The 13,454-nt window shown below is 38.5% G+C and overlaps 2 protein-coding genes across 4 annotated transcripts in view; both read right to left on the reverse strand.

Moving 5' to 3' along the window:
* The window catches only part of LOC107098781 (P2X purinoceptor 4-like), a 7,706-nt gene extending 5,411 nt beyond the window's left edge, over nucleotides 1–2,295 (reverse strand). Inside the window, exons 1-3 of the mRNA XM_015396626.1 lie at nucleotides 2,150–2,295; nucleotides 1,915–2,062; nucleotides 1,759–1,830 (exon numbers count right to left, since the gene is read on the reverse strand). Coding sequence (XP_015252112.1) covers nucleotides 1,759–1,830; nucleotides 1,915–2,062; nucleotides 2,150–2,292 — 363 coding nt within the window. The 5' untranslated portion in view covers nucleotides 2,293–2,295. The remainder of the gene's footprint in view (nucleotides 1–1,758; nucleotides 1,831–1,914; nucleotides 2,063–2,149) is intronic.
* A 3,982-nt stretch (nucleotides 2,296–6,277) lies between these two features.
* On the reverse strand, nucleotides 6,278–13,300 carry LOC107098779 (zinc finger and BTB domain-containing protein 26-like). Of its 3 annotated transcripts, none has more exons than XM_015396623.1 (2): nucleotides 13,163–13,300; nucleotides 6,278–8,949 (listed from the first exon to the last, which is right to left on the reverse strand). In XM_015396623.1, exon 2 carries the CDS (start codon nucleotides 8,919–8,921, stop codon nucleotides 7,581–7,583), a length of 1,341 nt encoding a protein of 446 aa, XP_015252109.1. In that variant the 5' UTR covers nucleotides 8,922–8,949; nucleotides 13,163–13,300; the 3' UTR covers nucleotides 6,278–7,580. The 3 variants fall into 3 exon arrangements, with proteins under 3 accessions (XP_015252109.1, XP_015252110.1, XP_015252111.1); XM_015396624.1 differs by lacking the exon at nucleotides 13,163–13,300 and adding an exon at nucleotides 13,000–13,139; XM_015396625.1 differs by lacking the exon at nucleotides 13,163–13,300 and adding an exon at nucleotides 12,124–12,148.
* Between the last annotated feature and the right edge of the window lie 154 nt (nucleotides 13,301–13,454).

The following is a 13,454-nucleotide window of genomic DNA, read 5'->3' on the forward strand; positions in this document are numbered from 1 at the left end:
TATATATATATATATATATATATATATATATATATATATATATATATATGATTTTCTAACAGTCCCAATCGTCTTCAACAACCTGGCGACCTGTCCAGGGTGTACATATACTAGTGGAGATAGATACTGGCCCCGCAGTGACCCTAACGGATGAAGCAGGGGAAGGTGGAGGTATCAATCAAGTCTCCCTGTTATGTAAGCACAGGACATTTACCAAATTGTCCATTTTTATTGTGTCAATATAAATTTAAACCCAAGAGACATGTTATGATGTGATGTTTTAGCTTATCAGGATTTTCCAACCACATTTCATAAAGGTAAAATAATCCAGTTGGCTTAGCCAATGGCATAACTATCGGTAAGCAGAGTATGCAGTTGCTTAGGGGTCCCGTCACTGACACCTGGTAGGCCCCCTACACAATTTTGGACTAGGACGTCTCTTTGCAGATGTAATGGTGCAAAAAATTCCTCTATAACCTCTATTGATGCTTCAAAATATGACTGGATCATATTTATACCCCAACACATGGCAGATTTCAACATGATGGTGAGCCGTTTACACACGACACCAATAGCAAAGCAGACAGTGGTGCTTTTAACTACTATGTTAATAATTGTGCATAATTCATTAGACAGTTGGTAAAAAAGACACTCATATAATATTTTTCAAACCGCAATAAAGATCTTAAAAGAACGATGTATTTGAGTATTTTATTTCTTACACTACAACTTGGAATTATGGGTAACCCAGAGCATAGATTAAACGCATAACTGTTATGTACAATGTGTTAGCGATGATGGAAACCAAAAAGAGGTATTTAAGAGGATTCCAGAAAAGCAAAAGCAAAGAAGAGCTGCTGGAAGAACAGAAAAAAACTTCCCAAAACAAACACGTTCTTTCAAGGAATCAAAGAGGGAGAGGTGGACGTTGCTGCAACAGTGAGTAAAGATTGCGGCCAGTAGATGAATGCAGAGAGTGTGGGTGAGGAGGGGGGCTGTGAAACTCAAGGTAGCCCTATAAGAGTCATTTTGCTGTAGAATATACTAAAGTATATCCATGTCTAGTGAAGATGAAGGGTGATGAAATGATGAAGTCTATGGCAGCAGCGGTGGGGGTGGTGGAGTGTGGGGAGGGGTTGTTATACGTCATATGGGGCCCACCCAGATAATGTTGCTTATGAGCCTATTGTTGTGTCGTTACCCCATTGGGCTTAGTCCATCATAATGTGACACGATGTATTTTGTAAAGACATGAAATTCTGATGTTGACTTAAAATGTTAAATTTATGCTGTATTTAGGCTGACATTTGCAAACCCTTTAACAGTTCCTTGATTGTGTGGTTTGCGTCATCAACACCCGGAGGCACTAAACTGTCTATTATAACCGTATATCACTACTTTTCATGCTTAAATTGATGCTTTGCATGGCTGTCGTGTCTTTCAGAGTGAGAGCCATGGTGGTAAAACTTGATAGGGTAGCACAGGTTACCAGAACATGACTGTCTGGGACTTAAGTGACCTGCTGCACTGCACTTTCACATATCCAGACCACAATCACCTAAAATGGCCAGTCAGTTTAAATAGGAATAAATTGCATGGGAAAAAAAATATACAATAGCTTAAAGTCCATCATACCTATGATAATAGAGAGAGTATCCACAGTGCTAAAAGGGGTAAAATGAGCAGACACTTACAGTGTATCCTGAATCAGATTAATGATAGTGGCTCAGTTAGAAAAAACACACATCATGTTCTTACCTCAGCACATCGTGACTGCGTTTGCCCGGGGGTCATTATTATGTTTGTCAACACAAAGAAGGAATTATCTCCCTGTTGTACAGAGGTTCAAGGTTTTATTCACACAATTATTTCCTAGTCATATATTTGACAGAATCATACAAATTAAAAAAATACCTGAGGGGGGATAATGTAATCAGCCACATCCCAGAAACGAGGCTCCATATCAGATATGTTGGTGTAAGCAAAGCCTTTCACCTTTGTGGTGACAGAACTACTGACAGAGTCTGTCTCCTGGTAGGCTTTCTGCACCACACACACATACCTGCAGCAGGCAGGAAGACTCAGATTGTCCAGGCTCTTAAAAAGCATTCAAACTTGATCTTTTCTTTTTTTTTTTTTTTGTACTCACCCGACCACATACAGCACCACCAAGAACTGTGTGAACCTGAAGACAAATCCTACACGTATGCTGGGAATAACCAGAGTTTTTGGTGTTTCATAGTCAAAGACATAATGTAGAAAGTCCTGGCAGCAGCCTGTCGACTTGCTCATGGTTGCACAACATACAATAATGAAGTGAGCATCATGATAAACGGACAATTGCTCCCTTTATTCAAATCTTTATATTCAAATAATATCGGCTGGAGACATACTACGCCTAACAGCGGAGTGTCAGGTGTGTTTAAACGGGACTTGTTACATTTGCCTCTTTATCTCTAACTGTGCTAAAACCTTTGAGAAACAGATGTTTGGAAAAATAAAACATCACTAATTCTAATTTTCTGCTTTGGCAGTGAAACTGTTTTAATGCAGAAAAGGTTTTCGAGGAAAAATAGGAAATATGGAAGCCATAAAGGTAAAATTTTAAGTCAAATTTTGCAATTAAACAAAAACAAAAAAAGGCAAATTATAAAAAAAATTTTTATGAAAATTGTCATTGACTGGAGAGGAATTTCTTTTTAGGTCTTAAAAATATATAATATTGTAATGTCATACTTTTACATTAAAGTGAAGCAGAATTAAACGTTTCTAAGATTTCAAAAGGATCCTGCAGAATAAACCACTTCTTATATTTAGAAGACACATACATTATATTAATTATAGTTTCAAAAGCCCTGATATATCCCTGGCTTATTAAACTGGTTTACTCTTGAAAAAATGCCTTTATTATTTACATTTTATAAATCAGGTATGGCTGCACAGGGCAGTGGTTAGCACTGCTGTCTAGCAGCAAGAAGGATCCATGATCCAGGATCCATTCCTGGCCCGGGGTCTTTCTGCATGGAGTTGTTCTCCCTGTGCATGTATGGGTTCTCTCTGGGTATGCCGGATGTAAATCAAACTTCTAGATATTGATAGATTCAGGAATAAAGGTCAAACCATCACCATTCTAATCAAGCTGGTGATTATGATGCCAGTAGCTGCACAGCATAAACGCAGCTTGGTTTAGCCATCAAAAAGGAACCCCAACTCTTTTATCACGCCTGCCAACCACAAAGATTTCCAGTGAAAACAATGAACTAGAAAGTGTTGAGCGCTTTGCATACCCTGGCAGTCATCTTCCATCAAAGCCAAATAATGGAAATTACATACATCAGCACTTTAGTTGTGCCATTCCAACCTTCCATGTGTTACACATCCCCTATGCAAAACAATGCATGCAGCATTTGAGCACCCTGCATAAAACTCATTGTATAACATGTGAACTATGTTCCTCTGGAAGCCACCCATGACCGGAGAGCAAGGCTGTCTCTCAAACATGCAAAAGGAAGGCTGCACCTCTCGTCTCCTCCGTAGATACTTGGGTAAAGTACAGCATATACAATAAAACCATTCTAAAAATGACTCCCCACACATTTACATGTAAACTTCTGATACTGTACAGTGAAACACCAAGCCTGCCCACAGATCAGCACACAAAATTACAGCTTAAGCCTATACATATTGATGCTGCCCAGTCTGTGGTTTAAAAGTAGAAAATAAATCATGAAAACTAATTCCCCTTTTACTGAGGTTTTCCCTTGTTATCACTTAGCATTTTGAAGTTGATCCTAGTTTTTAAGAACTTTTTGCTTCCCTGATCTCACCTAGAGGCTGTTTTATTAAGCTGGATGAGGATGTAAAAAAATGTTGGTTAGAGAGCTGCAGCAAACAGCTGCATCTTGAGGTCTACAAGTCCATATGGCAGCATGGGGGAAATATTTTAAGACCATTAATGCAGACATGCTTGGCTCGACTGGTATGTTTCTTTATGCTTAACATGTTAATAGCACCTTCATGCATGTAGATCCATTGACTTAACAAAAGCATGTAAAAACAGATCCTCTGACCTCTTCAGTAGAGGGGTTTCGAATTAGCCATTACTAGAAAACACTGTGATGCAGGCATCAGATTATTTTTAGGTATGTGTCCCTATCAAAGAAATAAGAATTGTTCTCTAAACTTTTTCTCTGTGCTTGGCATATAACCTCTCTAAGAGCAGTTTTAAAACCAATTAACACTTTGACCCCAAAGACAGAAGACATTTTCCAATTTTTACAGAACAAAATCTTATAATGTACATCTTATAATTTCTTGCCCTTAACAGTTTGAGCTGCTAAAACTGTTATTTAGTGCTCTATCTGCAAACCCTCCTGTTGATCATTTATTTTTAAGATATTGTACTTATATGCTTCCAATTAGTAGAATAATCAGACATTATTGGATGAATTTCCACTGCTAAACTAATAAGACTGTTTAATTTAATTTGTTTGAGCTTTATTTGTCCATAAATCCTGTTGAAGCTAACCCATTTCATAGAATACATGTCCTGAAGACATAAAAAACTGGATGACTCTGAACTCTCTGATTTTGAATGCAGAACCTTTAGTCAATCACTTCATCTGGAAAGGATTAAACTGATCTCAGATAATAATGTAAAAGAAAATCTTAGAGAACATCTAACTTTGCAGATAGATGTATTACTCAATCTTATTATTACCTATTAATGTTTGTACGAAAGGGTAACCACTAGATGAGAAAAAAAAAGATTAAATGTATTTAATCAAAAGTTTCAGAAAGCTTTTCGGCACAAAAAACAGCAAAGTATATATAAGATTTTACATGATTCTACATTGACAACTAGCTGGAGCTTTTACCTTATTCAGGGTTTTTCCCTGACCTGAGACTCAATAACTACACTATAATATTTAGTTAAACTAAGATTTATTATGATTACCAAATCCTCCAATAATTTATTTCAGCAGTCATTTCAACCAGCATATTCAGCTCATAATGGCCAGGGCAGAAAAAAATGCATCTTTAATATTTGACATCTCTTATTGTGATATATAAAATAAGCTGGAAATGTGCTTTTGTTAGATGAGACTGAGCTTTTCAGAAGTTAATAGTCCAGCTGGGTTTGGCTTAAGGTAAATATGATAATCCAGCACATGATCACTACAAAGTAGAACCTGTGTTATACTTTGGGCCTGTTTCTATTTAAAAGCCCTGGGAACCTGGAACATTTGGCTTTTTTTTAAACAACGTAATTTTGATTTAAAAAAAAAAAACTTATTCTGAAAAGATAAAGACAATCAACACAAAATGCTAAAGTAGATCCCTCCCTTGTCAGAGCTGAGCTGTAGACAGGAGGGGATAAAGGGGACCCAGGAAAGATTGTGTAAGGAGGTCAAAGTCAGCTCTTCTAGCATGTTTGACCTTCAGGAACCTGATATCAGAAATCTTATCTTTTCCAGGTACACAGATTTTTTTCCCTATTTGATTGACTGTACTCAGATGTTAGGTTAAAATTGTTTGCAATGTTTAGTGCAGAGGTGGATAGAGTACCCAAAAACTGACTCACGAATAAAACTACTTAATCATATTTTTACTCACATGAGTAAAAAGTATTTGGTTTAAGGCTACCTAAGTACTGAGTAACTCATCCATCACATCAGGTACTTAAAGTTATGAAAAAAAGACTAAAATTAAATGTCATATGTAACGTCTGGTATTTTAAAGACTATAATAAAATTATTAAAACAAATATTGTTATTGGAAAAAATATACATTTTAGGGCAAAGAAACACTTTTCCAAACCAGTTTTCTAATAAACATTAAATGCATGAATCTCCCAGTGGCAATATTTATACTTTACTGTGTATACATTTGACCATTATGATATGGTAGGTTCAAGTAAGCTTCTGTACAAAAAAAAAACTGATTTTAACAAAAATGGTGACTGTGTGTCTTTGCATGGAACACTTAAAAAGAAAAAGGCTTGTTCTTCGCAATTCACTAGATGTAGCCAAACATTTTACTCAGGTTTTAGTATATATGAGAGTGCTTTAAGATATTATTTAAGAAAAAATGTGCAGTAAAACAGATACTCAAGTAAATGGAACTGAGTAAATATAACTGTACTACCCACCTCGAGTCCAGTGTGAGATTTGCTTACTTTTTATTTCAGTATTTTTTTCTTAAAGTCCTTTACCAGGAATTAAAAAAAAACACCCTCACAATATCACTGAAAAGAAAAATGAAATGTTTAAAAGTGATAATGCTCATACCTTTATTTGTATTTCATATTAATGCATTTAATATTTTCACTGAGAACTTTAAATGCCATGACCAAAAAAAAAAGACAATGTTATTTTGGTCCAACTGTACATCTGATACCGAGTCTATAGAAAACAGCTCAGGTCATACAAACAGATTCTACCTCCACAAACAACAAAACATCTCCAGAACAATATTTTAGTACCAACAAGCTTTCAAGTTGCTTCTGCTTATGAACATCCTGTTGACATATTAATACAGACAATAAAGATCAGCTACAGATGTTTAACACAACATACAAACAGATACTGTACATGTTTCTGTTGATTATTTTTTTTTTTTATGCAAGACACAACACACAGAGCAGGATTCACCAGAAGACTTAGTCATTAGATTTGCGGTTCAGTGTTTAAGTTTCAAGTATGACACAAAGGCATCTGCACTACATTGTTCTGAAAAAAGGGAAAAATAAAGTTTAAAGCAAAACTATCTGGTTTGTATTCACAAAGATTTTCAATCCTTTCAGAGAGCTCCTAACCAGTGGCGCCTGCAGAAATGTTTAATAGAGGTGGCCAGATGGGGCCACTAAAAATCTTGGGGTGGCACACTGAAAACAGAAGCCATAATTTTAGGGTTTGAATATACTATTGTATATACTATATACTATAAACATTTTGCATTGAAGATAAAAAAAAAATGATTTTTCGTCTGTCAATATGCAAGTTTTAGTTTCACCTGATTTACGTTCACAAAAAATCTTTTTTAAGGAACCTTTTGCTATCCGATTATTATTGATTACTATTGTTAATGCAAAATAATTGTTAGTTGCAGCCCTAGTCTAAGTGCTATCAAGATGGAGGCTTGGTGTTTATCACCCTATTTTATTCATGAATTCTTATTCTTAATATTATCAAATGGTTTTGAGTATTTTTTTTGTCTAGACATTTAACGTAACTATATTCCTATAAGGCTTTGTGAATACCTTTATCACTCCGGGGTAAAATTCTGAGAAATGACTTGGCATTCAGGAAGTTTTAAGATTTTCCCTCAAGTGACATCATCATGTATTTTCAGTTTTAGGATTCTTTGTGAATATAGACCTTGGACCTCCGTTCTGTGGTTGCAAAACCTGCAGACTGTCACCAGTATACAGTAAAATACAACAGTCCTTTGTAAAGAAGCCATGGGGAAGTGCAGATATGAATAAATTCCTTTTTTTTAAAAGCATAAAGTCAACCACAGTGACGATCTTTGAGAACTGATCACCTATATCTGAAGAAATAAGATCATTGAAAGGTATTCTACATTCGCCCAAAATCAAACTCCAGGCCGCTCTCATGCAGGCTGCCTTCATTTGCGTTATCAAAGCTGTTCTTGCCGTGGATCTGTTTGAGGTGCTTTCGTAGCACAGGCTTGTGAGCAAACACCATGTCGCAATAGTTGCAGCGGTGCGGCTTGTCCCCACTGTGCAAGTTTAGGTGATCCAAAAGTGAACACTTCTGGGTGAATGTCTTGCCGCATATTTTGCACTGGAAGGGCTTGATGCCAGCATGGACGCGCATATGTCGGTGCAAGTTTCCCTTCTGGGTGAAGGTCTTCCCACACAGGAGGCACATGAACAACTTATGCATCTTGAGGTGGTTGGCATAGTTCTCCAGCTGGCGGAAGACCCTGGCACATTTAGGGCACTGGTGATACCACTGCAGCGGTTTGTCATAGTTCCTCTGGTGTCCGCTGTGCTTCTCCGTGGGCGGGGACGAGGGAGGGGGGCTAAGGGGATAACCGGCCATGTCAGGTGGGACTGCTGTCTCGCTGCCACGGCTGTCCACAGTGGAGTTGATGAGCGAGTGTTGGGGCTCGGGGGAGTGCAGCGCAGCGGGGGGGCTGGCAGAGAAGTGACCAGTGATGGTGTTTTCGGTGACATCATTTACAGACTCCACTTTCACTATGGTGATGTCATTTTCCACCAAACCTGGCCTTGGACGCTTCCTCCAAATCTGGACAGGGCTCTTGGGTTGTATTATTACATCATCATCCTCATCATCTTCATCATCACTCTCAACATTGTTTTCTCCCTCAACCTTTCCCATAACTACTGTTTCATCCTCCTCGTCCTCCTCATCCTCCTCCACTCCCTCAGGTACGGTCCGCACCTGAGTACGCTCAAGCTCCCTCTGAGCCTGGGAGGAGGAACCTTCCCCTCCTTTCTCTCTCCTTGTTTCCACATCCAACTCCAGCTGGCGGGAGGCCTGAGGTTTGATGAACTTGTTGAGGGCCTGGGTGCACTGCTCCACAATGTGGCCCATTTGGAGAAAGCTGGCCACTGTCAGGTAATGCACAAGCTCCAGTTCAGGAAACTCCAGCTGGCCGGTGTAACAAGAAAGCAGCAGCTGCCTGCCAACTTCTGCCTCTTGGATCATAGAGATCTGGACCTCCTTGGAGTCCTGCTGTAAAATAAACTGGTCCCTCAGGAAGGACGAGCCAGCAGCAAACACTACTTTATGACCAGGAACCTCTAACTGGTTGATGCGGACAATGACGTCACAGAAGCGTCTCTGGTGTCGAAGAAGATTCATCTTCTGCAGCATAGAGTCTCCAAACGTGGCGAATCTGAACTGCAGGATCACCTGGTTCTGGGCCATAGTGAACCACTTGGCAGCAGCAGAACAACTAGTGAGGAGAAATACAAAAGACTGCAATAAATATCCAATTTGAATTATCAACACAATACTAATATGTAGGGCTGTGAATTGGCAAGAAGTTGTCAAGCTGAATAATAGAAGGGGTATAGTTTACGTCAGCCAATCAAGTGACATTCGTGATTCCGACTCCTTGGAGGGCAAAACAAACCTTGAAAAAAACTAGAAACTATTGGAGTTTTTTTTGCATATTATATGGTTGTTCTGCAAAGAGGTCTGCACATGCAATTAATACTCCTACGAGAAGCTTTACTTCATACAGATAATAAAGTACTCCTCGTGGGCATGTTGAGCATGTTACGTGTATAAAGAGTACCAAGGGGCACCCAATATATCACATACGCGTACTTGTTCCTTCTTGCTTCTTTTCTCCCTCTTCCTTGCGGTTGGACCTGTTTCTGTGTGCTCATGTCAATTTCTGACACTTTGAAGGCGTTACCCACCAGACAAAGCAACATGCCTGGGATTGGGTACGTTTTAGGTAATTTCTCAGCTTTACTTGTGACACGTTGCCCAGATAACCAGCATAAACTGGCTGTTACTCTTTTCACAAGAATGTGAGTGAGGACTCGTGTCCTTGCCAAGTATGTTATTGAGATGAGAACAGGAAAATATGGACTCGGGGAGAACGGGAGCACACAACATAAATAGAACAGAAGCGTACTTGTGACGTCACCACACGTCTGGAGCTGCATTTCACCTCCTGTTATTAATAGTCTCTAGATAATAAATTATTACTTCCTTCATTTAGTGGGAGAATAATAGTTAACACAGTCAGATAAACACAAATAAAATGAACATTTTGCCAAAAAAAACAAACAAAAAAAAAAAAACGCTATGCCGAGAGAGGGCTGCTGCAGATGGGCAAAAATACACCCTGGCTGCGGTTAGGCTCGGAGGTCCACTGGTGGCCGCGGTCCTATCAACATCAGGACTTTTTTTTTTTAATGATGCTCTAAATCAGTAAATATACTGAAAGCTTAAAAGTATAATGTTCCTGCCTCAAGTTATCTGAAAATGTACTTTTATAGAACAACAGAAAAGAGAACTTTTAACTTAATACTCTGAGCTCAGTGAGCACTGCCCTGGAAGATGCAGCTGCCGCAGTGCATGCTGGGACAGCTGTCATTCTCAAAAATGGACAAGTCTGCTCTGATGCATACTCGGTAAAGAGGGAAGGGCAAGAATTATACCCGGGGACTTTGTCTGTTCTCGGTCTTCTTGTGAACTGGAACAGTACTAGGGCTGAGGCTAATAACGTTTTTCAAGTATCATCCTGTTTCCAGCTAACGTTTGAGTTAGCAGAAACTATCAGGCTATATGACGGGAACTTTTTTTGTAGGTGTGCTATAACCCTTTTTTTTTTTTTTTTTTTACATCCTACAGCCAGGCAGAATCCAGCTTTGATCCAGACCATGTTATATCTAATAATGACTTTGCTTACCAACTTCTAGAGAAGCAGTTGGCCTGAAGCTGCTTTGCTAGTAGGAAAAAGGGTGCAGCCTCAAGAGGTGGGATTTCCTGAAAAGTAGCCAATCAAAGGCAGGTTGCCTTGTTGGGTGGGTAACGCCTTCAAAGTGACAAAAGTTGACATGAGAACATAAAAAAATGTTAACACACGAAGAGGAGGTAGGCTGCACACGCATGGAGATAAACACACACATGATTTCCACATGTGTAAAGAAGGAAGAAGCACTGCAGTACTCCAGGTGGGGGTACTGCAGTGGAAAAGTTAATGGGTGATATATCCATCCATTCATTTTCTGTCACGCTTATCCCAGAGTACACCCTGGACAGGTTTCCATCGCAGGTGTGAAATATAATGATGCTCTATTTACACATGTAACATGATAAACATGCATATGAGGAAGATAGTGTCTGTATGAAGTAAAGCTGCTTGTAGGCATATTTAAAATAATAATAATAATATATAACATTAATATTAGCTTAAAAACACCTATAAAAACATATTAAACAATCCCATACTCAGCATGTTGATTTACCAACTGATAAGGAGGAAGGCATCTAATTCCCTAAAGACCCAGAAAGGCAAGCGACATCGGTGGCTGCTGTGGAGAGACACCCCTGAAACCAGCTACAACTGGCAGAATTTGCAGTGATAACTTCATAAACAGTTAGTTGTTATGCTCAAATCATTTTTCTTGTTTTTTTTTTTAACATTTAAACAGATATGCCTCTGACATGGGTCAAAAACAAGACCAGAGTTTCATCTTTTTGCAGGGTTTCACCCAGCTATCATAAACCTGGAGGGAGGCCAGGATTTTCTCGCGCCCCCGCTAGGATGAGCGTCATCTTTACATTTTAAATGCATCAATATTTGAGTGAAATAAAACTGAATGAGGTTCCAGTCTGTGAGAAAAACTCCCAGTCCGAATAGCTAACAGGCTATTTGTTATTATAACCTAACACATAGTATGTCCACAACACGGCTGCTTCCAGCCGCATGACACAGTTCTAATTCACTTGGTATACACGAAAAGGCTTTCTAAACTTTCTTAAAAAGGGAGATTGGATATTTAGCAAATAATTGTATAGGTTACAGTGGGTGAAGTCGGGGATGTCTGACGGATAGTCTGGTATTGGTAAAAAACAAGCAAGCAGGCAAATTATATGGATCCTGCACTCCAACAAGAGAACTTTTTGCTATAAAGTGCTGTTTTAACATCTATAGACAATTTTGGGTTATCTGATTCTCCACTCATTTTGAATTATATCTCCCTCTACCATCAGGTGGCACGCAGGGATTTTTAATGCCGTACAGCATGGCAGCGTAAAAGCGGCCACGTAAATGCAAACCAGCTGCTGGAGGTTAAACAGTTACAGTAGAAGTAAGAAAAAGTCATGGATGTTACCTACAAATATTTTATTTTATATTTAAGATCCATTCTGCAGTGTTCTAATAACTATATCTGCTCATGGACTATTACATCATTGGACATAGTCTATCTTTTCTAACACCCCTACTACTGTGATATCACTACCTGATAAGGTATTAGCGTAAATCATGCATATTTTTATTACTCAGTTCTTAGAATGAAGAACAATAGACAAGGTAAAAATAAAAATAATATTCAAACAAGGAACAATAGTCAAAAACTAAACTAAAGGTAAAAGAACAACTTACCAATATCTTTTTTAATAAAGGGTTACATAAATCATTAGTAGAGTTCTTCCATCAGTCTGAGATATTAGATGCAGGCTGCAACATACATTGTGTTTTTTTGACTATCTGAGTGATGTCTGCTATAAATACTGGACTGGGATATCGCTAATATATTCATCAATCTACTAGATTTGTTTATCATTTAAGTTTAAAGGAATATTTGCTCAATCTAATGTTTTATTAAACATTATTACAAACTTTTAATTAAAAGTAATGTCTTTTAATAGATGTGTGTGCAGCATGCACACTTTTGTGATCCAAGGCATGTTGGATAAAAACTTTTCTCATATCTTTAAATGGACACAGATGTACATTTTACATTCTTCTTTTGTTTTTACTGCCTTTCTTTCCTAGATGTTTGTTTACAAATTACTGTTTAGAGCCAAACCACGTTACCACCACTGCACTAATGAAGAAGAGCTGTTCGGGGACTCAAAAGAGTCTCGGTTCCTATTGGGAAGATGAGCCAACTGGTGTGGATCTCGGAAAGAATCCTGCAATTCTCATCGTCACAATGTGAATTAGCCACACATATAAACATAATATTAGACATTGGTGAACAAAAGGCGCCAGCGGAAAGCTGTGATGCACTAAATGATTGGAAATAAAGCAGCTGTTGTTGACAGCTTCAGTCTTATTGAACGTGTTCTGTTCTTCTTTCAAACCTGTTTTTCGATGTCCGAGCACATCTGAAAACTAGCTTATCAGTGTAGCTAACGGAACGCTCGCGCTCACTTCCTATTGAGGAAAACATGCTTCCCTAGAACGTTCCCGGCAAAATGACACAAAAATCATCCAGTTTGAAGTAACCGGGGTTTTAAAGATAAAACAACATGCCTGAAATCACTCAAAGAGCCCCGGTAAAGGCCTACTCAGTAGCATTGCGGCTAACAGCTCAGGTGGCTCGCGCGATCATTGCAAACAATGCATCCTTTCCGCCTTCAATGCAGCTTTTAGCTGTTATAAAGCGATGTTTACAAACTACCTACTGGTTACCAACCTAGTTGTTACTGTGTTGTTGTCGGCAGGATCCTCGCTGTGACCTCCTGTGGAAAAGAGGAAGCTGCTCCGGATGCAAAACAATTAAAGGCCCAGTACCTGTGGACCATTTTTTTTTTTTTATAGCGAGTCACTGTGGACAGTCAGTGTGGACACAAAGCTAAAAGAATTTGATTAACACTGTTGGATAGCACAGCCAATCAATCAATCAATCAATCAATCAATCAATCAATCAATCAATCAATCAATCAATCAATCAATCAATCAATCAATCAATATATATATATATATAT

The sequence above is a fragment of the Cyprinodon variegatus genome, unplaced genomic scaffold (assembly GCF_000732505.1).
Source record: "Cyprinodon variegatus isolate N-32 unplaced genomic scaffold, C_variegatus-1.0 Scaffold809, whole genome shotgun sequence".
NCBI lineage: Eukaryota > Metazoa > Chordata > Actinopteri > Cyprinodontiformes > Cyprinodontidae > Cyprinodon > Cyprinodon variegatus.

What these genes read in the sequence shown, in the direction of transcription:
- LOC107098779 (XM_015396623.1), bottom strand. Translation starts at nt 8,921, where the DNA reads ATGGCCCAGAACCAGGTGATCCTGCAGTTCAGATTCGCCACGTTTGGA.